At 44.4% G+C, this 24,115-nt stretch overlaps 1 protein-coding gene across 3 annotated transcripts in view; it reads left to right on the top strand.

The window, feature by feature from the left end:
• LOC119176344 (fatty acid synthase-like) overlaps positions 1-24,115 on the top strand; it is a 220,445-nt gene that overhangs the window by 178,543 nt on the left and 17,787 nt on the right. For 2 of the 3 annotated variants that reach the window (XM_075890734.1, XM_075890732.1), the window contains 4 exons: positions 6,154-6,483; positions 8,878-8,997; positions 19,452-19,807; positions 20,797-21,150. In XM_075890734.1, coding sequence (XP_075746849.1) covers positions 6,154-6,483; positions 8,878-8,997; positions 19,452-19,807; positions 20,797-21,150 — 1,160 coding nt within the window. The remainder of the gene's footprint in view (positions 1-6,153; positions 6,484-8,877; positions 8,998-19,451; positions 19,808-20,796; positions 21,151-24,115) is intronic. The other variant, XM_075890733.1, reaches the window with a different exon arrangement.

Raw genomic sequence — 24,115 nt, 5'->3', positions numbered from 1 at the left:
TTGTCTCGGCTCTCATTCGATGCGTCTTGCAATCTACACCTATTTTGGTGCACAATACGGTTTTCCACAAACCAGCCGTCAATGCCAGCACTCTAAAGGGGCAAGGGGTCAAGCGCCAGCGGTGAACTTTTAAGTTCACCGCTGGCGCTCTTCTGCTTATCGAGGCTTTCAAAACAACACGTGTTCAAGTGGTCTCCGTGGTCTAAGGGAGAGCGTAGCGTCGAGTGTTTGGCGTGTCACCGGGTGGCAAAAAAAAATGGCAGTCGTTGACACGTATACGCTGAAACATTCCGTATTTTCTTGGCAATATAGATAGCAGTCGATGTTCGATAATTGTGTACATTAGAAAATCTGGTTAAGAACAAAAGTAAGGCAGTTGTGCACATTAAGTGCCAGGTCTAAATGTAGTGTGGATCTGGGCAGCCTTCTTGGCCGCTCGCTTTTTTATATTCTATATTTTTTTTCTTTCTTTCCGTTTTATTCCATCTTTTTGTCGCTTCTTTTACACATATTCTCTTCTATCTCATTTTCTATTTCTTTCTTTTAATTTCGACTATTTCATTATTCATTTTCATTATCTCTTTCCATTTTTCCTCTTATTTCCTTTTCTGTTTCTTTTATTTTGCACATGCTTCTTTTTTTTCTCTGCTTGTACACAATTTTGCCTCCATTACGACCAAGCAACGGCAACATGTGCCAGCACGGCCCTCTAAAGTGGGCCGCCCTTAACAAGTAAATAAAAAAGGCAGCCAAGAAACGTGAGTGGGCCGAGTTGGAGACATATAATCCTGACCGATATCATTATGTGTGAAGGCCAAATAATCATGTAGGTTGATTGAGCGCAAACCTAGTGCAGTGAGATCAAAGAAGGGAAGCAAACATCGCTACCACGACAATATAAACTTTATTAGCCTTCAAACACGCAGTCCAAAGCACGACCAACCATGCCTGAAATACCGCTTAAAATCTGTACAATGTATTAAGCAAGCTCAATCTCTGGTCAGGTGGCAAAACAGCTTAAAAAAAACAAGACCTGAAAAGAAAAAAAAGGCTATGAGAAACAAGCATGTATGCTGAGAGAAAGGGATATTTTTTCGTGAATAAAATAAACTTGCTTATTCAGGCTACCAGATAAGTTACGGAAGCTTATCAAATTCACAAAAAGCGCACCAGTTGAATCAGCGTGCTTTGATTAGCCCTAGATGACAGTAGTTATTTATTATTGAATCACTTTTTCACTTGAATAGTAATATTATCTGGGTGTTAACGTGCGGAAACCACGATATGATTGTGAGAGACGCCGATGCCGAAGGCTCCGAAAATTTCGACCACCTAGCGTTCTTTGGGGTACTTTAACATGCATCTAGATCTGAGCCCACGTGTCTGAAGCAGTTTTTCACCTCCATCGAGACTGCAGCCGCCGCAGGCGAGATTAGATTCTGTTGCCGGCGGGTCAGCAGCCCAGTGCGTTATCCTATACATATACATACATATATATATATATATATATATATATATATATATATATATATATATATATATATATATATATATATATATATATATATATATATATATATATATATATATATATATATATATATATATATATATAATAACTCACGGCCCTCAGTCCCCAGCAGCTGCGAAGCAACTGACCATGGCGGCGGTCAGATCTGCAACGCAGCAGAGGGTGCTAAGAATCTCTGGATCCGGACAGGCCGCCATTGGAACCTGAACTTGGCAGCGTTTAACGCTAGAACGTTATCTAGTGAGGGAAGTCTAGCTGTACTATTCGAGGTGCTAGAGGGTGTTAAATGGGATATAATAAGGCTCAGTGAGGTTAGGAGGACACATGAGGCCTATATGGTGCTACAGAATGGGCACGTCCTTTGCTACAAGGGCTTGGCAGACAAAAGAGAGCTGGGAGTGGGGTTCCTCATTCACAGAAACATAGCTGGCAATATAGAGGAATACTATAGCATTAATGAAAGGGTGGTAGGTATCGTAATTAAACTGAATAAAAGATACAAGATAAAGGTAGTACAGGCTTACGCGCCTACATCCAGCCATGATGACGCTTCAGTTGAAAGCTTCTATGAAGACGTGGAATCGATCGGCAATGAGTAAGGTAAAAACACAGTATACTATAGTGATGGGCGACTTTAATGCAAAGATAGGGAAGAAGTAGGCTGGAGAAAAGGCAGTAGGAGATTATGGCATCGGTACTAGAAACGCCAGACGAGAGCTACTAGTAGAATTCGCAGAACGCAATAATTTACGGATTTTGAATACGTTCTACCGAAAACAAGAAAACCGCAAGTGGACGTGGAGGAGCCCTAATGACGAAAATAAGAACGAAATAGACTTTATAATGAGTGCACACCTTGGAATCGTGCAGGATGTGGAAGTGATTGGCAAGGTACGATGCAGTGACCATAGAATGGCACGGTCTCGAATTCGCCTAGACTTGAAGAAGGAACGACAGAAACTGATACGCAAGAAGCCGATCAATCAGCTAGCACTGAGAGAAAAAGTACAGGAATTCAAAGTGTCACTGCAGAACAGGTACTCGGCTCTTAGTGCGGAAACCAACCTTATCGTAGATACAATGAATGATAATCTGACGAGTATCATTACGGAGTGTGCAGTGGAAGTTGGAGGTAGGGTAGTTAGACAGGACACTGGCAAGCTTTCCCGGGAAACGAATAACCTAATTAGGAAGCGTCAAATCATGAAAGTGTCAAGCACAAAAGACAAAATAGAACTGGCAGAGCTTTCGAAGTTGATTAATAGACGTAAGGTATGCGATGTAAGAAGGTATAACATGGAGAGAATTGAACACGCTCTGAAAAACGGAGGAAGTGTCAAAGCATTGAAGAGGAAACTTGGGATAGGCAAAAGTCGGATGTATGCACTAAGGGACAAAGAAGGCAAAATAACTACCAATATGGATAGGATTGTTAAAATAGCGGAGGAGTTTTACAGAGATCTGTACAGTAGCCGAGACAACCACGACCTTAATACTATAAGAACTAGCAGTAACCCAGATTACACCCCACCAGTAATGATAGAAGAAGTCAGAAAAGCTTTGGAGAGCATGCAAAGTGGCAAAGCTGCTGGTGAGGATCAGGTAACATCAGATCTGCTGATAGATGGAGGACAGATTGTGTTAGAAAAACTAGCCACCCTGTTTACGAGGTGTCTCCTGACGGGAAGAGTACCAGAGTCTTGGAAGAACGCTAACATCATCTTAATACATAAGAAAGGAGATGACAAGGACTTGAAGAATTACAGGCCGATCAGCTTGCTCTCTGTAGTATACAAGCTATTTACAAAGGTAATTGCTAACACAGTAAAGAAAACATTAGAATTCAATCAACCAAAGGAACAAGCAGGATTTCGAACAGGCTACTAAACAATTGACCACATTCATACTATCAATCAGGTAATAGAGAAATGCTCAGAGTATAACCAACCACTATACATAGCCTTCATAGATTAGGAGAAGGCGTTTGATTCAGTAGAAATATCAGCCGTCATGCAAACACTGCGGAATCAGTGCGTATATGAAGTATATATAAACATTCTGGAAGAAATCTACAGGGGATCAACTGCTACCATAGTGCTTCATAAAGAAAGCAACAGAATACCAATCAAGAAGGGTGTAAGGCAGGGGAACACAATTTCCCCAATGCTATTCACCGCGTGCTTACAGGAGGTTTTCAGAAGCCTAGAATGGGAACAGTTAGGGATAAGAGTCAATGGAGAATACCTTAGTAACCTGCGCTTCGCCGATGACATTGCATTGCTGAGTAACTCGGGTGACGAATTGCAACTCATGATTACGGAGTTAGACAAGGAGAGTAGAAAGGTGGGTCTTAAAATTAATCTGCAGAAAACAAAACTAATGTACAACAACCTCGGCAAGGAGCAGCGCTTCGAGATAGGTGATAGAGCACTTGAAGTTGTAAATGACTATGTCTACTTAGGGCAGGTAATAACCGCAGAGCCGAACCACGAGATTGAAGTAACTAGAAGAATAAGAATGGGGTGGAGCACATTCGGCAAGCACTCTCAAATTAAGACAGGTAGATTGCCACTATCCCTCAAGAGGAAGGTATATAGCAGCTGTATCTTGCCGGTACTTAGCTACGGAGCAGAAACCTGGAGACTTATCAAGAGGGTTCAGCTTAAATTGAGGACGACGCAGCGAGCAATGGAAAGAAAAATGGTAGGTGTAACCTTAAGAGACAAGAAGAGAGCAGAGTGGATTAGGGAACAAACGGGGGTTAAGGATATCATAGCTGAAATCAAGAAGAAGAAATGGACATGGGCAGGGCATGTAGCGCGTAGACAGGATAACCGCTGGTCATTAAGGGTAACTGACTGGATTCCCAGAGAAGGGAAGCGGGTTAGGGGGAGACAGAAAGTTAGGTGGACAGATGAGGTGAAGAAGTTTGCGGGTCTAAATTGGCAGCAGCAAGCACAGGACCGGGTTAACTGGCGGAACTTGGGAGAGGCCTTTGTGTTCAGTGGACGTAGTCAGGCTGATGATGATATATATATATATATATATATATATATATATATATATATATATATATATATATATATATATATATATATATATATATATATATATATATATATATAAGTAGATCCGCTTTCACATAACAACTGTTTATTGTGCCGACGTTTCGACGGGAACCCCATCTTTTTCAAGTCCACCGGATCCATTGAATTTCACACCACAACGAAAGTTTTCACTCAGTTTAGTCTGACGTGGGACCGGCCTTTGCTTGGGATTGCTTCCCAGACGAACGCCGGTCCCACGGCATATATATATATATATATATATATATATATATATATATATATATATGTATATATATATATATATATATATATATATATATATATATATATATATATATATATATATATATATATATATATATATTTATATCGGCTGCTGACTATTGTCTTGCTGGATGGTGTGTCATGCCTTCCATCGTTCAAGCACATGGTGGTTTTAGACAACTTTCTACCCATGGATCATAATTCGATGTGGCTGATAATTACGAAAGCATGGCAGCACTTGTTGTAGTCATTGAGCGGCATTTATTGGTAGGCGAAGTGTGAGCGCCGATATTTGTTCTCATGAACCTATTCTCGTGAATAAAAGTTTCAAGTTTTTAAATGTATCATGTAACGCTCCCTTCCTTTCAGGTATATGCTTCTCATGTTCAAGCGATGCTTTGTTTCATCAAAAATTTTCACGTTGCCGGAAACTACGGCTCACATAAGCCTACTTTGTCATAAACGGGACACAATTCGAATGCAGTATACCTTTCACAAAGAAAGTTGTAAAGTTGTAGAGCTTGTCTATGAACTATAGTCCCCGCCTTCACAGTATTAACAGGTGAATGAGTGTAATTTCTTTTCGGTATTCCGCAAATAAAAAATATAGGTCCATGAGGTCCCCACCCAATTTTCTCAGCAATACGAGTTCAATGTGGGGAGCCTCGTAAGCGTTCTTGCTCAATGTGCTGGCGTACGTTCTGACTGATGTAGAAAAGGACATATTGCTCTTACCATCTGATTGAAATTCTTAGCGGTGTATTCATACGCACATAACTGCATTCATACATGAGGACTATGTAACGAATATATTTTGCCAGCTAGTCAAGTGATTTTTGAACTCAATGAAAAATTTCTTAACAAGAGTCGTGCGCTCGAGTCGACGTTTCGACCAGCGGACTTGTGTTCCTCAAGATTAGAACACTTCTATTCTAGCCCTTAGGAAGACAAGTGCGCTTTTGAGACGACGGCGCGAGCTCATAAACCTCGTTGACGCATTTCTTCATAGCAAGCTTCCATCTTCCCCTTCCTACCGTTTTCTTGAACCTACTGCAGGCTCAAAGGCTTAACCTATTACATGGCTTAAAGAGAAAGAAACTAAATATTGTATACAGGAATGTAGAAACGCGCGTACAATGAAGAGTTAGAGCGGAACAGAAAATGGTGGCTGTTCCATGATATGTGAGCGCCAAATAGTCCAAGAACAAACTTCACTCACTATCGTCTGTGGAATTCAGCTACCGATAAACGGTAGTCATTACTTTTTCTTTTGCCTTCGCTTTTTTGCAGTTGATATCCTTACTTCTGATTCGCTCCTTGGCATGGAGTTTGCTGGGCTGAATCGCCTCGGCCAAAGAGTCATGGGTATTGTGCCAACTAAGGGCTTGGCGACAGCTGTGGCTGTCGACCGAACGCTATTGTGGGACGTGCCGGAAACATGGAGTCTTCAGCAAGCAGCCAGTGTGCCGATGGTGTATGCCACAGCCTACTACGCCCTCCTTGTACATGGCCGCATGCGTCCTGGGGAGTCGGTGCTCATTCACTCCGGAGCTGGAGGAGTCGGACAAGCGGCCATTTCCATTGCGCTTTCAATGGGATGCACCGTCTTGACCACCGTCGGTATAACGAAATATTTTTTACAGAAGTCTAATACCCAGTTACTTGGCAAATTTAATATCATTTACAACGAATGACATTAGTTTGTAATGTATTTTGTTTGCTGTCACACGGCGTATATAATGTCAGTCGATGAAAATGGCATTTGCCATCTAATGAGTTCACGGAACTCATTCGCATCCGGATGCAGACCGAAAGAGTAGTCTCGACGCCAGGGGCCTTTTACAAAGGTCGCTATAGTCTCGCGTATATAAAACTAATTTAGTTAGCTAGTACTTTTGGCGTCTCTCATAATCATATGGTGGTTTTGGGACGTTAAACCTTACAAATCAATCAGTTTGCTAGTACTTTAGTTTTAGAATATTAGTCAGTTGTTGACTTGTAAACATTAAGAGCACACCCAAATGTTTGTGCTAAAAATAAAATTGCGCTCAGCTACAGATGCTAGATGGTGGCCGTGTTTCAGTTCGCTCTGTTGTCGCCACGGTTGTCACAGTTGCCGTCTTAACCGGTTCTGTTCGGTTTCCTTATGTTTATCCGCCGAGTTCGCACGTACATTTATCATGCGTGAGTCGGAGCCCAGAGGCGGCATACAAATGACGGAAATGGATACATTTGTTTTAATTAAGTATTGGCAGAATCACATTGGCTACCTCGGGAGAGCTAAAAAAAAAATGGCACAGTGTACGCGGCGCTAGTCGAGTCGCTCCAGTGTTGGCTATTCTTATGAACGCGCTACGCGTTGGAGAATGGTCTTTCGCCCTCCTATAGCTGGCATTCCTCCAAGAGACACTTGATGCGTGCATCGGAGACACTGGGCGCATTTCAAACAGACGCTGGACGCTGGAAAACGGCTTCTCATATATTCATACAGCATTTTTTTAGTGATACAAAAGTAATTTTTGAAGACACGAACGTGTTAGATACAAGATTTGATATTTTTTACTTATTTCTCCAAAGCCGCAGCTTGAGAGAGCTACGGTCATGGTCATTATTTTAAAATTACATTTGTTTTCGTCGTGTGACAGCGCGCAGGTAAAATGACATTAGGTCCAGTTAACGTCATTCGTTGTAAAGGACATTAGATTTCCCGTGTGACAGGGGTATTAGGCAAGCACATGTTTGCTAAGGCTGAATTGGGCGCAGAAAAATCAGCTCAACCTAATAGTGACTATATTATCACGTGCTAAAACAGTGCTACGATTACGGCACGGCGCCCTCGCGGAGACTTTTGGATGGCCCTTATTGACTGCGGTTGTTGAACGAGCGCTGAAGTCGCACAGAATACGTGCCTCTGAAACTTCGCCTTCATCTAAATGTGACGATGTCTTATAGGCACCATGCAAGACATTTTTAAGTAATCGCCAAGTGTTCCTAATAAAAGAGTTTGTCGCTTGACCGATGGATGACCGCAAAAGTTTTTAGGATCCTTACAGCACGAGCGTAATTACAGGGATTTGTCACACGCCTCAAGTCATTTCTCTCTCTCTCTCTTCGTACTAGCGAACGCGCTTCAAGCTACGCAAAGAACGGAAAGACAAGGAAGAAAGAAGATAACGTTCCTTGGTGTGTGTGTCTCATGGACTTGAGCGCGCCCATTTTTGTTTCTTTATAAACGCGCTGCTTAGTGCAGGCATACATTCAGCGGGATCGCGAAACCACGCGTGCTCGTATAGTATCCCGCATCGACTATGGTGGCTAAGCAGCCGATGATGCTCAATAGAGTAAATTACCAAGGATTTTGGTTGCATGGCAGGGTAATTTAGGTCTATCGCATCATATTTCGAAAGAAGGCGCCTTCCTTCAATGGCCCGGCTGATGATTTCTAGTGACTTGAAGAATTCATTGCGAATTCGATGCCGCATGCTGTGTTAAGTGTTTGACTCCCGTGTTCTAGAAGCCTCCACTACCGATCGGCAGCGCTTGCTGACCTCGCAGAAGTCATGTTGCAGGACACCTTTCACTGTTGGGTACAATGTTCAGCAGCTCAATAACGTAACGAGCTTGCCACCGTCGAGACTTGTGCTTAGTTTAATAGACACGTTCAAGTGCAGCCAGGTTTTGCGACTGCACTTACGGAACCTTCGTGAATGGCTGAGTATCATGTGCTTCTTCGGTATATCTGCTGACATTTACTTCAACAGCACCTGCTGGATAATTTCAAGAACTGTGTAGAATTACGCTATCTTGATGCTTATATGGGTGGTTGAAGAGCTTAGATCAATCATACGATAAATATTGAAGCTACCGACGCGCTGACGTTCGTATACATGTTGAGAGCCTACGAAATGTGTTACATCGTTCAAGTAATGCATCCTTGTGAAAAGAACGCATCTAAAGTAAGAGAATATAGTATCTAGCAACCAAGCTTAATGTCTTTTTGGCCATTTCACGTAGGTTCCAAGAAGAAACGGGAGTTTCTTCTTCAGCGCTTCCCGGAGTTGAAAAACAGGAACATCGCCAATTCACGAGATTGCTCCTTCGAAGCGCACGTGCTTAGAGAGACGAAAGGGAGAGGTGAGGGCCTGGTTTATTGCTATCCAGCCTAGATTGTAATCCTGCTGCATGCGGAATATAATATACTTATGGAAAGCAAGACAAGATGCGACATGAAAACGCTGGTTGTTCTTTTGTCTTCCCCGGGTTCATTTTACGGCCTATGGCGCACAAAGTTTTCGATCCATTGCTCAATATGTGACAACTATGGTAGCGATCCGTTTCGTTATGGCACCGTAGTACGGTGTTGCTTGAGTGGATGGCCAGAATTGGCAATACTGCGTCCTCACAGTACCGCCAATTCTGGCGGTTGAACCTACATGCCCCCGTACTTCTAGATTTTTAAAAGTTCTTATGTGAACGGCTGTCCATTTCGCAAGTGCCAATGGGGTCCATTGGATTCGCCGCTACAGGCTGCGGAAGTCGGAATTGTTATTCTCACTGTATGAGCAGCTCTACAGTTAACAGATTAGACTTGATCGTGTTTTAGAAGCAGGGAATTCCGGCACGCACACTCGACTGTGTCTCAGAAATAGGAAATGCACACGTAAATACGCGTTTATAGGTAAACGGGAATGGTGTTGTGGAATGCGTATACTGTGTGCTTCCCGTTGCACTACATTGGGATCGTTGTCTCCCAAGTTGCATGCCATGTTGACTACGCCACAACGCGACCCGTTGGCTGCGATGACATAATGCGGACGCAAAATGTGGAGGGTGTCTTTGTTAACACATCTACCTGATCAAATCTGAGTATTAGGGCGCCTCAAGAGTACATCTGAGCCTGCCGTGCCAGCCACGCGTCATGACAGGGACACCAGGGCATTTTTCGGTGCTGTGTTTGGTGCGTCTACAATACAAACGAAAATACACATCGCTCGGAATCATGCCGCTGGAGTAGGAGTCTTTCTGCAGTTTGGCGTGCGCGTCGCACCAACTATGTACAACAATGCGACATATTACAAGCATGGAGAACGTCAATTTAAAAAATGCATGCATGTTTCAGATTGATGAAGCCCCTCTTGCAGTGATCCCAGGAACGGGCCTGCGGGCGCAGTATGAACCTCAATACTCCGCGGCCGTGGCAGCGTGAGATATACCTATGTACGTTTCATTTATGTAGTGTTGTGTTAGTGGTCATCTAATTATTAGGCTAATCGGCTGTTGAGTGATGCGACTGCAACTGCGAGTGCACCGAAAGAAAGCCCCTCTTTTCCTTATATCTGAGAATGCGCACAGTCACTGTGGGTACTTACACGTGACGCACCCAGCGAAGGTAAGCTTCCCAGTGTTAGCATCTTAGTGCGTGGTTGGTACAACATTCTCAATTGTTCTGATGAGATATTCTGCTTGTCGTTTCTGTTCATCGTTCAGGTACTCTTTTCGTCGTTTCTCAAAACAGAAACGACGAACAGAGTATACCTGAATGATGAACGTCTTGGCAAAAGAGAAACGACGAACCGTGATCTTTTATAAAGAAAGTGCCACATCTTCACGAAACAAACACTTTTTTCGCGTAGTCGACATGGCACGCGCAGCTACGGAGATATCCCGTACATCAAAAACAATTAGTGTGGTGTTTCGCATCAATGCACGCGCACTATCCGCACTTCAGCGACGCCATTGTGTTTCCCCGCTAAAAGCGTAATTGCGCGCGTATTTTTAAATGTGAAGCATTTCTTAGCGGACTACGGCGAGTTTGCGCATATCTGTCCACCTAACCGCTTACCTTCAGGTGCTCTCGTGGTCACCCCCTTAACTTGGCGTGAACCAAACTTAGCATGGGAGGGTAAGATGGTTTGACAAATATGACACGCTAGTCAGGACATGGATAATGCAACCATCCCGTCAGGTACATTGTCAAACGCTTCTCGCCAGACAGCGGCACATACCCATGGGCGGGTATGTGCCACTGGTGCAGGTATGTACCAAGGGTGATTCACACTTAGCTTCTACTTAGGAGTGACGAGAACACACATGGGCAATTTTAACGCGTTAGCGTTAAGAAATACCCGACATCGGTAGCGTCGAACCAACAAATGCAAAAAATGAATGTCAGGGTCCCAGCTGGAATCAAACCCAAGCATTCTGCGTTGCAATGAAGCATTTTACCACAGAGCTACGCCAGGTCTCTGAAGTACTTTTGAAATAGTCGTAAATATTCGTGAACCATCAATAGTGGGCGTATTGCTGCCTACCCAATTTTATAAACTTTACATATGTACTCTTTGATAGAGCCGCCACGTTGGGTTACCGTCAATTGTGATTAGGTGCTATGCGCTGAAGTAGATTTATGTAGCAGTGTCCAGAGCCAGCATCTTCGAGAGCATGATCACTTCATATCCGCTTCTGGTGTGGCTGACACGCATGTTCCAGTTTATCGTGTCGTAAGTGCAAACAACTCGTTATAAAAACATATGCTACTCTTCAACACATGTCTGTGCGTGTACCATTTGTACATGTATTTAGCGTCATTTCATGACGTGTCGTTCCAAAAAAGATTGCAACACGGTAACCTTCCCTTCGCATGCTTCACATAATGTCGATTCCCAAGTACGTGGGAGTGCCGAAATTTTTTACATCTGATCGAGCCAATCGTGTCTACTGTAGAAAGAGACATCCAAGGGATAGGGCTCCAACCAGGGCCGTAGGCAGATATTTTTTTTCTGGTGGGGTGGAAGTTGAAGGCCCCATTTTGACGCCCTGTGGGAGCCGGCTAGGCAGATGCGCTCGAGTGTCATTTTGTGCTCTGTATACCATAGTGAGAAAAAATCAAGGGGAGGGGGGGGGGGGGCACGAATTCGAAGTGTCATTCCTGGATACTTCAACTCCACTGGCTTCGACTTCTCTAGGAAGTTGCAGGTGCTCTCAAAGCACCCGCAATATCAAGTACAACAGCCACTCCCGAATTGCACAGCGTGCTACGGAGAAACCTAACAAAAAAGTTACCGCTAAAGAGAACCATGAGTAGATATGAATCAGCGGGGAACAACTCTCTCACTGGCGGCTGCGTTGACGCTGGCTGTCATCACAGCATTGCGTAGATGAGAAACCTGTGCAGGCGTGAAGCACGCATGTATTGACCAGTGTATCCTATTATACCATGCCAATTGCTGCTAATGGGCAATGAGAGACCTAAGACAGCGATTGGCCACAGATAATTGTACCCCGCTTTTAATTAACGTGCACGCCACAATTTTTCGTTGCTCAGCAACACACAGCAGAAATCCCCCTCCCGGCACTACCCTGGCGATCAATATCCAGCGCCTATATATACAGAGTGGCCACTGTATGGTTGTGCAGCGCGAACAGTCAGTTTTATTGCGATAGCAATTATAAGTAGACTCTTGGAAGGATGCCGCTGGCGTCGCCGTCACTCACCATATAAGTATACGTATCCAGATAAACGACAATGCAAGAAAAAATTCAGATAGACACTCCAGCACGCGAAATTGAATGGCGAACCACTGCGTCATGAAAGTGGGGCGTTAAACACTGAGCTACCGTGAAGCACGTCCCTAACCTTCCACTTGACCAGCTATTTATATCTTCCACTTACCGCTGTTGACGGGAATCTCGGGGGAAAGTGTGTTATCAGCATTACCAGCAAGATGGCGCATTGACCGCACGTCGCCAAATCGCGTGGCGGCGGGCACTCTAATCTTCCACGCGTACTTTGCCTGGCTTAGAAAAGGGGAGCGACGCTTCTCGCACGCCCTTATTTTGCGGTGGCGAAGAGGGGAGGATCCTACGTCTTGTCTGGCCTCCGGCTTAACATGGAACTAATCTGCTGTAGTTACCGGGTACACAAAGGTCACTGCACTCATTCCAGTCTCCGTTTGAGAACAGCGCGCTACTCAGACACAGCGAAGTAACAACTGAGACGCTTATTCGCGTTCATTCGTACCTGTGAGTACGTTTCGTGCGTTTTTGTGCGTGAGAAACACGCAGCACGTTTTGATCTGCTTTAGATTCTGGGCGTGAGCTTCTAATTTGTAGCTATCGCGTTCATTGCTTCGCCTTTGTGGGAAAGCTGTGACGTTTTAAATCAAAAAGCACGCTAGCGGCGCTGCCTGCGTCGGCGTTGCGAGGCGAGAGGTGGGGAGGTGAGATGCATGCGCAATGAATGTGTAAACGCCTCGGGGAGGAACGCCTGGGGGAGAAATAGGGAGGAACGAGTGTATGCTAGCATTCGCTGCCTGGATCGGCGCTTCAAAGTTATAGAGGGGGGAGCGTAGGCGAGAAGAGAGAGAAGGGGGAGAGGACGCGCATGCGCAATGAAGGCGTTAACACCGCTGGGAGGGATGCCTAGAGGAGAGAGAGGAAGAGCAAGCGTAGGAGAAGAGAGAAAGAGAGAGGTGTGCATTTGGATTTAGAGTGGTCACGCCGCACAGCGGATTGAGCTCAACTATAAGAAGCTTCGCCTCTAAAAGCTGAATGTATGGGGGAGGGGTAAATTTTGCTACAAATTGAGCTGCAGCCGGACAACATTTATCCCAAGTCTGGCAAGAGCCTTATGCAACACCGAATGAGCCCTGCGAGGAGTAAACAGAAACGTGTAGTGGAATGGTGCTCAACGTGAAATACTCTTGATGAAGCTGCCATTACATAGGGGCCAGTAAGTGTCGCCAGAGATATTGGAAAAACCAAAACTACTTAACATTTTTCTTATAAAAAGTACTCGAAATCAGTAAAAATGTTTATATAACTGCTTTATTATCCATTTCCTGGGCGCTCGTGTCAATTTCATGCATACCAGCGTATGTGCAGCCGAGATTAGTTTCTACATAGAAAAAACAAAATTATTCGGAAATAAATTACTTGGTGATTCAAAAATCAGACGTGCAAAGAGCACTTAACGCGCTGAGAACTGATCATGTGTATTGAAAACGTGTGGGTCTTTGAGAGATTGCTCTCTGCCAAGACATTCGCCTCGTACCAACTTAACGATGTACAGAGATGCAGAGGTGAAAAAAAACAGCAGTGCTGCCCTGAGTTACTTGTGCGGTCGCAAATCAAACTAGGGAGCCTGCCTGTGAGAACGATGCCGGAGAGACCGGCGCAGTAGACTGACACAGCTGTTCAAGAGTTTCGAGGTACTTCGGTGTCCTCCTTGACCAGTATCCTTCTCGAAGCCGATGAACTCTCTCCCTACGTTCAACTGGAGAACGGTAAGAGATGTACTTCGGTTGGTTTGGAATTATTTTGCAGTGCCTCAGTCGAAGAGAAAATCGCATTAGAGGATGCTATAGCAAGAACTCGCCAACTTTTTTTTCAATTTCTTGTCGCCAAGAGCGTCTTCAATGCAAACTTGACCGATGCAGGCTGGTGTATAATCGATTCCTTGAGCGCAAGCTGTGCAGACGGACAACCCAGAAAGTGGCATCATCACTTTTCACAGTAAGCGGATAAACGTTACGCCTATAAAGGAAACGGTGGTTCTATTGTCCACAAGAGCAGGTGCACAAACACCGTCGACAAACACATCTACAACATTCTGTGGGCTTCCCTCAGGGGTTTCTAAATTTGTGAACACCGGAGCCCTCGTGCGATAAACAGGAACTTCTCCTTGTCTCGTGCGACAAAACGTGGCTGCATCGGTGACAACGACCTTTGTTGTGAAGATGGCGAATGACAGGTAGATACAGCTGGGCGTGACGTCGGCTACAAAGGCGGCAGTGGCTCGTGTGATACGGGTGGCTTGACTGGCTGGCCAAGTTTCATGTGACGCGAATCGATTGCACGCGATTTAATATGCACGCATTGTGACCGGTGCAACCACAAGCAAAACAAATAGTCATTAGAAGAGTGGCATGGGTTTGCTGGGTTGAGTTTCATCGGTGTCGCAAGACGAGATCGAAGAAGTGGTTGCGTATGTGACTGCTTGCCTAGCTGTATTCAGGACCTATGGCTGATGTCGGCGTATGTAAGCGCCATAACTGCTGTGAAGGTCTGAGGTCTGGTGATGTCTTCAGCGTAATGAATTAGTTTACCCTCAGGGTTTGCTTGGGGTGGTCTGGCTACATGTCGGCGTATATAAGCGTCATTACCGCTTTGAAGGCCTGAGGTCTGGGATGTCTTCAGCGTAACTAATTGGTGCACGCTCAGAGATTGCTTGGGGTGGCCTGAATACAACTCACACGAGACTCAATGGTGCAGGCACAGGAGAGGGCTGGTGTATTTCAGAGTGACCACTGCGATGTACTGCTTGATCGCTCACCGCAGGGGAGGCAAAACTGCAGTTGACGGCTGTTAAACATGCCGCGGATGAACAAAAGTCTTGAGAGAGATCTTTTGGGCAAATTCGACTAAGCTGAATGACATAATTTTAATAAGATAGATGGAGCAGTCAGAACTGGCCGAAAAGCCAGCAACATCTCCTTCGCGTGGTCGAAGGCGACGGGACATCAACCACTGCCAATGGAGCTTCTGATAGCGTCGGCATGGCGTGATCAGCTGTGCCACAGTGCAATTATTTTTGGCGATAAGCATCATGACGGCATCATCGCGGTGCTTTTCGTAGCATTCCTCATCTCCAACATCGCTGTGGCTTTCTAGCACAAGTAAAATATATCTATGAGGAATCTCACGAAAGAGTAACCAGCCTGGTGAGCTCGTTCGCATAACTTTTGTTCTGCTTCCGGCTTACAAACGGCGAGACAGCCCAACCCATCGATAATGGTGGCCTTGAAACCGCACGCCGTTGGTAAATTTGAAGCTTCGTATTTTTGCCAAAAGCTTGCGACAGCCGTGAGGTTGAAGTCTACATTGCTCAGTTTTTCTGCCCAGATCGCATTCATAAATGATGCTCACCCGCTCATAGATAGGGAGGCAGTCCTCCACAAGGGTGCCATCAGCGCCAGTGATGACTGGTGCGTCGCGCACATAAGAAACAATGGTGCATTTTTGCGGTGCACAAGGTGTTTACTGGTTGGCGTGCTGAGGCATCGTAGATGGCAGGTACGGTGCCGAAGATTCAGGGGCATCAAGTGGGGTCGAAGTTATTTCGAGAGAGCAGTACTCTTCGCATTTTTTAAAGATGTTTATTGGAGAGCATTCAACGACAACGCACATTGGCGACACTCAAGGCAAATCACGGACCCTAAGAAAGGAACCAAAGGAGATCCACTACAAGGCAATGAAGACGACCACGCTTTATATATTTTCAAGGCTTCGCTGCAATAACAAAACTAAGTCACTGCTTGAACTATTCGATATCACTTTTATGCATTTCTCCACAGTGTGTGAACCGAAGATGCAGTAAGGGCGTTCCGCTGACGCGCACCCTCTCTTGCTGCACTGTTGAAATAAAACCAGCCAGAATTTTTTAAGGAAAATTAAAAGGAAACGACGTATTTTGGCTGGAACGTGTGTCCAATAGTAAATATTTATCTGTAATCGCGAGAGAAGGTACATTGGCCTGTCAAGCGTATGTTCACCGCCGTAATTTTATTGTGTAAAAAAGAAATTGATAACATGAGCCAGGTCAAGATATAACTACATGCGAATAAAAATGGTAAACGCTGTCGTAGAACACTTGTCCAGAAGAGCTGAAACAATCTTATCTTCTCCGCCGCGCGAAAAGAGCATAGAGATAGTAGGCACACAGGCGATGTGCGAGTTCGGAAGAAAACCTATAGGCTAACCGACTCTCTGTCAGCAGTATTCTGTATCTTGGCAGTATTCTGTATCCCGTCGGCAGTATTCTGTATCTTGAGAAATCGTAGGCAGATAGTTCATAGCTTTGTACTTGTGTGGTCTTTGCTCAGTTTGCGCTGAAGCTGCAGATATCCCGATAGTCACCTCGTATCATTATAGTGGCCACAACCTGTTATTGAACTGGAAGGCTTATTTCGTGCATTATTTAAATTTGTTGACATCTCACAAGTTTTCGCTTTTGCAATCAAAACGCAAAGCGCAAGAAAGTTGAGTAAAAAATTGGCAGATACCACGTACAGTGGGATTTGATGATATGCGAAGCACGAATGCGGAAGGTTAATATGTCACTCAAAAATCAGCACAATGTTACGAGATGGAGGTAAATTATGCCGTACATCGTTTACGTGTCATGATTATCATGTTTGGATGTGTCGCTTACGTTCGTTATCTATTCACGTCACGTGATGCCAAATTTAGTATATATGGAGCTAGCGAAACGACCGCGAGCACGCTATAAGTGTAGCATGTTGTCATGTTCTTACATGACACGTTTGTCAGGATTGTCAAGTTTGCACCAGTTATGTACTTTCGTCACCCATTGACGTCACGTAAAACCGAATTCGGTACATCGGGAGCTAGCAAAATGGCCACGAGCGCATCATAAAGGGCCCAATAAATCCCACTGGAGCGTTGACGCGCGCGCATGCTTGGCTCCGCAACGCTACGTTAGCAAAACGCGAGCACGCTAAAGTTTGACGCCAGTCGCGACCGGCGCCACCAGCGTCCATCGGCGCAACCCAACGTCAACTGGCAGCGAATAGCCACATGCTGTATTTCGCGCCGATGCGTTACCCAGACAACACTGCGTCTCCCTCTTTTTGTGACGGAGGTACGCCGGGTGCGCTGAAACACGTATGTCAAAGCAACGAAGCGTGGCGCGTGCCTGCGAGCATATGGCGGGACCAGTGCCTGTGTGGTGACGCCGGCGAGACCCGACGAATTGAACGCCGGTTAGCACGCACGCCGCGTTACGTCGAAATGTATAGGCGTTTTGACTGTGACATGAAGCCATGTTCTCACATGACACGAAGCTTATGATTATCATATTTTCATCAGTCACATACCTTCGGCATTCCTTGATGTCACGTAATACCAAATTTGGCATATATCAAGCTAGCGAAACTGCCGCGAGCGCATCATAAGTGTGGCATGTAGTCACGGTGTTACATGACACGCGTCTCATGTTTATCATGTTTGCACCAGCATCATACCTTCATCATCTATTCACGTCCCGTAATACCAAATTTGGTATCAGTGAAGCTAGCGAAAGAGCTGCCTGCGCATCATGAGCGTGGCATGGACGCATATTGTTACATGGCACGCATCTAATGATTATCATGTTTGCACCAGTCACATACCTTCGTCATCCATTCCCGTACCGTAATATCAACTTTGGTATATGTGACGCTAGCGTTATGAGCGTAGCATGTAGTCACCTTGTTGCTTGGCATGCATGTCATGATTTTTATGTTGGGGTCTGTCGCTTGTGTTCGCCATGCAACCATGTCATACCATACCAGTTTCGCAACATCACATGCGAACGAAACCACCGCGAGAGCTGCAGGACCATGAAATGCAAATCATGACATTCATGAAATCCATGTAGTGATTTTCATGTTATGACTAGTGAAATATGTTCTTCATAAGGTCAAGTTATAACATACCAAGTTTGGTATTGATAGCATTATCGAATTGGCCAGGAGAGCTATAAGTCGTAGGCGGCCAGACAGACAGACAGACAGACAGACAGACAGACAGACAGACAGACAGACAGACAGACAGACAGACAGACAGACAGATAGATAGACAGATAGACAGATAGATAGACAGATAGATAGATAGATAGATAGATAGATAGATAGATAGATAGACAGATAGACAGATAGATAGATAGATAGATAGATAGATAGATAGATAGATAGATAGATAGATAGATAGATAGATAGATAGATAGATAGATAGATAGATAGATAGATAGATAGATAGATAGATAGATACGCACAAAGTAGCCGACGTTCGCTAAGAAATGCTTCGCATTTAGAAAGCTAAATAAAACGTAAACCAGTCTGCTGGTATCGTACGTAGGCATTGTAGGAGATTCAGCCTACATGACAACAGTATTATATTTAAGAGAGACGCTGTACTGGAGGACTGCGAAAATTTTAATCATCTAGTTGTTCTTAAACGAGAACCTAAATAAGAGTACATGTGTTCGAAACATTGCGCCTACATCGGAATGCGGCTGCCGCAGCGGTGATTCGCAACATTCGGGTCAACATTCATAACAACGAAACTGCCTTGCCGGACGCAGTCGTTGGTGGGTCCAGACCAGAGCAATTAGGAAACGAAGAAAAACTCGAGTGCTGCTTGTACATTTATTTCTCACCCCATGAGAAAAATGTTCAAAAACAATCTCGAAGTAATACAACGAAACGCGCAACAGTTATGTTGCACACTGTTATGAAAATGAAAATTTTGCGTTAGAAAGCGTTCACATTAGCACCACCTCCTCTTTTTCTGTAGTCGTTTTATGCTACGACACTGATCTGCATTGCTTTGTAAAGCATACGACACGTGATTAAGTTAACGGGCTACTATATCCGCGTTGTGAAGACCAGGGAGCATTTCATCAGTCAGGAGACTTGCTCACTAAGTAATAAGGGAAGTATGTCCTCAAGATGAGCTAAGCTTCAAATGTACCGCTTTGTGATGTAAGCAGCCGTCTAATTTTCTTACCATGCTTACTCTTTCGCCAGGTGTGGACCTTGTGCTGAACTCGCTAGCAGAGGACAAGCTCCAGGCCAGCGTCTGTTGCCTCAGAAACCATGGTCGCTTCCTTGAGATCGGGAAAGCCGACTTGTTTAATGACTCGCCATTGAAAATGTCTGTGTTCTTGAAGGGCGTCACATTTCACGGAGTGGTTTTCGAGCTGCTTCACAGTGATGACTCTAATGCCGTCGAAGAAAGGAGTCGCATCGCTGACTTCATTCGCTCTGGTATTGCATCGGGAGCCGTGAGACCACTTGACACCGTCTTGTTCCCGTGTGGTGAAGTTGAGGATGCATTCCGGTTCATGACCTCAGGAAAGCACATCGGTAAAATAGTCCTCGAGGTGAGCTCATAAAAAAATTTATGCATTTAGGTTGAAGAGGTCTTCACTAATTCAACAGCACGATAGGACATGAAAACTCTTATGCTGTGTAAATATGAAAGGGTAATGACGTATAATATGCGAAAAGCTAGATTCTTCATGATATTTCACAAGCAAAGAAAGAACGGACTTGAAGTTTTAGTGTACCTTCGTTGTCTAGGGATACATAGTTGATAAAGTAAACGAACTGAACTATTCTGTGCACACTCACGATAAATGGTAACAAACACGATAATTCTCCTTTCTAACAACTTCGAGAAAATAAAGACCTACTTTCCGCACTATTTTATTCGACGGTTAAAAAAATCAAACTTCTAAGGCTGTTAATATATATCCAAGACAAGTGGTTTCTCTTTTGAAGAAATGTTTCTAATTTTACCAAAAGATTTTATCTCCTAATCACGTTTCTTTCGGAACAACAAATGTAATACGTCTTCTGAGGTAAGCCCACGCACAAGGTTGTAGTGAATAATGTTTACTTGAGTGCCCACAGACTCTTTGTGGTCCTAAGGCAAAACATTTAGAAACAAGAGCTTTATTTGCATTGTAACACTTGCAGTGAGTAAGAAGTTGATAATATGTGATATCTTGCAATCCTGTATTGATTGACTCAATGTCATAGAATGTGTTGCATTGATGCATACAAAAGGTTTGTTTTTCTATTATTGTGGCACACTTTTCGCTAAGTAAATACAATCATGTTACACAGATAACAAGATAAGTGCACATTTTGAACAAAGAGACTACAGCAAGTCTCACCCCCTTTTATGCCTATTTAATGGCCTGTGGGCTTTTGTGCTTAAAGTGTCCCCTTTAGTGAGCGTTTGGTTACTTATGACTCGTTCACATCAACGAGCGTTTTGGAATGGCATTGGTGGCGTGGTAAACATTATTCGCAACACGTTCCTTTCAACATCTCGATTAAACTAAAGTTTGTTAAACACACGCAGATCAAACCCGAAGAAAGCTTACAGGCATGTGGAGCGCCCACACCACTGGTCGTCGAGGCCACAGCACGCACGTGGTTCTATGAGCACAAGTCGTATGTCATCACCGGTGGTCTGGGTGGTTTCGGCCTCGAGCTCGCAGAGTGGATAGTTAACCGCGGATGTCGGAAGCTTCTCCTCACCACCCGTTCAGGAGTGCGCACTGGATACCAGCGGCTTTGTCTTCATCGCTTCCGTAAGGCTGGGGCCAACGTCATTGTGAGGAAGATCGACGCTTCTGAGGAGGGCGGTGCTCAAAAGGTCTTTGAAGAAGCTACAGCCATGGGACCCGTAGGAGGCATCTTCATCCTAGCAGTTGTAAGTAGCAATTTTGAAACCAGACCGGCAAAGTCTGCTAAGGAGATGCAAGCACTGAATTTTTCATAATGCCCGATGCCAGAGCTATATGACTCACATGACGTTTTTAGAAGCACCTAGTCATTCTCGATATAGGGCATTTAACTTTACGTTCCTCTTGATTTTAGGCGCATTTGACCAAACTGCGTCCTAACGTTAAAAGTATTCACTGTTTCATTAGCCTCACTGCTCACAAGTGGTGCAATGTGGACACCATTTTTCACGTGACGAATTGTGCTTTTGCAATCTTAATCATCTTTATAGTGCTTCTATCAACTGCGACATAGGTACCAGGTTTCTAAAGCACAGTCGTATTTTAAATTACTTCAGCACAGTGTGAATCATAACAGTTCCTACACAGTACAGAATATCACTTGTGAATCTTTACTTCCACACTGCGCTTTTAGGTCTATTCCCATTGTTTAATGTACAAATTATTTAGCTAGTGGAGCCACATGAAGTACTACAATATTTATATGAGCCATAAAATTGGGTTCCTTAGAGCTTGGCACCTGCGGAAAGTTGCTGCTTTTCAGATATGTGTCGAGGGCGATCACTAGGCTCGACGGCGGTTCTGGGCAATATGGTGAGGACTGACGGAGGACCGGTGAGGAAGAGCAAACTATTATTTACTTTGGTGTCGCAACTAGTTAATGGGCATTTCACCAAAGTAGCGCCAAGGTTTAGGAATTAGGAATTGAATTTGGGGAGAACTCAATCATCACTTTATTTTTAGCGCAAGATGGCATCCATTCAGCGACAAAAAGACATCCCAAGTGCTTAAGTGCGGAGCGCTTTGGGGCTTGGCTGCCTTTTCTTGCAATCTAATATGAATTGCGTCACGCAGACATAACCATGTCGTTTAAGAACGTCGTTTTTTTATTTGCTCGGTGCACATTGTTTGCTTTATCAAAACCATTAATAATATAGACAAGCGTTGCGCAGTACAGAGAGATGGTGGGAAAGAGAATGCTCGAGGAGGTAGGAAAAGGTAAAGCATAACATAGGCACCATTAGCGTACAATGAAAAAATCTGGGATATGGAAGTGATAGCGAGGAGGATCGACGTGTGGAAGATAAAACAAAATTAGAGAGAAGGGAGGGGATAGCGGACAAGCAAAGCATATACGCGTATAGCAAGGTGGGGAAGAAAAGTGATGGGGAGGAGAAGTGAAGTGAACTTAAGGAAAAGGGAAATGCAGAGAGAGATTGCAGGTGATTATGCGACTTCATTTCATTAATACTGAAGGTTTCCATTTCAGCTTAGACGCAGAGCGGGCTTCCTTTTGGAACACCAGCGTCGTCAAAGGGCAGGCGAATCACTACTACGTTGAAGCAATACTTTTTTGCAGACTAGTTGGTTCATACTTGAAAAATTGAATTGCTGCACAAACTTGAAAAAAAAAACAAGAGAGACAGGAAAGAGCGCAGAAGAACTGCGCTCTTTCCTGTCTGTCTTGTTTTTTTCTTCAAGTTTGCGCAGCAATTCGATTTTTCACTACTACGTGATTACTTCCGACAGCTTTCACGCTGAGCGGAAATGCGTAGATTTTATTAGCGCATCTTATAATTAACACTTCAGCCATAATGTACATTTTAGAGTTGCATGTTACATCTCCGTAGATATTAGTATTTCTTAAAGAGCCTTATAGCAAAATGATGCATAAGATGGGCTTTATGTACTTGCACTCTATAAGTCCCAACAAATGGCTGCTTAGAAAAGGTCATGGTTGCTACAAATCATGACAGCTGTCGTTATTTTGCAAATGCAAAACATACTCTCGGAACCAGAGAAACTTTAACCGTGTGCCCTACAGGGCCAACTGTTCCTTTGACTCTTGACTTCGGCTAGGGTTTCCCATTTCTGCTATTACATAGCAGCGGAACACCAATGCATGCAAACATGATTGTGGATAGAATGACCAATGGAGTCCACAAATGCACCAAGCTAAAACGACGTACGTTATACGCTTCGGCGACTCATTTTCGAGAATTTCCAGCGACAAGGTTGAGTCCGACGGGTCGTTGACTTCAGACACGCTGGGATCAAATTTCCTACACAGGCTCAAGATCTCTTCGGTGTATACAGTGCAGGTCCCGTCGGGTAGCTGGGCTCTCTGTGCAAGACTCTGCTCAGCGCGCTTCTTTTTTCAGCTGAGTTACCGACACACTTCCTGATCTCCTCAACGAAGCGGTCCCATGTAGTTAGAATATCTTCGTTGTCCTCGTACCAAATGAGGGCAACATCAGTGAGGTAGAAAACCACGCGTTATAATTGGGAGGCAGCGTTCCACTTGTTGTAGTTGCTCATTCACTTGTAATGCTTGAGCCAGTCATCTGCGTCCTGAGTCGCCTTCCCTGAGAAGGGCCTTGGCTCTTTGAGGTGCAGCCAAGTAGTGCTGGCCACGGGTTCCTAAGTGCCTCTGTTATTGGACTTGGTCGGCAAGGAAGGAGGCAGGCTGGTGAGGCGACTACTTCGGTGAAGTCCTAAGGGTAGCGGCTCGTTGTTGGTTGTTATACCCAGCTCCTCTACCACTCTTTTACGTCTTCAAGTAGGCGTTGGAGGGTTTATTGGTACGCGGTTCGGATGACAAGCCATACAGGACCAGGATGCAAGAGAGATCTTCTTCTTCCTTCGTTCCCTTTCACTTCTTCCTTCTTTTTCTAGTGCAGCACAAACGCCGGGTAACAATATCATTTTTGAAACTTCAAACATCAGTAACTCTACGAAAGTAAATCCAAGACAATCATGCGGTAATCACACCATACAATTCATACTTTCACAAAGAGAACTCGTATATACTGCACTGGTGTCTGCTGCCTGCAATATACTCTGGTATACACAGGTATAAACTGGCATCTCTTCTTCTATTTGACGGAAGTTCACAAGATTGTAGGATTCATTATCATAAATGTGGTACATTGT

This window comes from Rhipicephalus microplus, chromosome 3 (assembly GCF_043290135.1).
Source record: "Rhipicephalus microplus isolate Deutch F79 chromosome 3, USDA_Rmic, whole genome shotgun sequence".
Taxonomy (NCBI): Eukaryota; Metazoa; Arthropoda; class Arachnida; order Ixodida; family Ixodidae; genus Rhipicephalus; species Rhipicephalus microplus.
The sequence above is the reverse complement of the archived record's forward strand: the minus strand, read 5'-3'. Positions and strand labels throughout refer to the sequence as shown.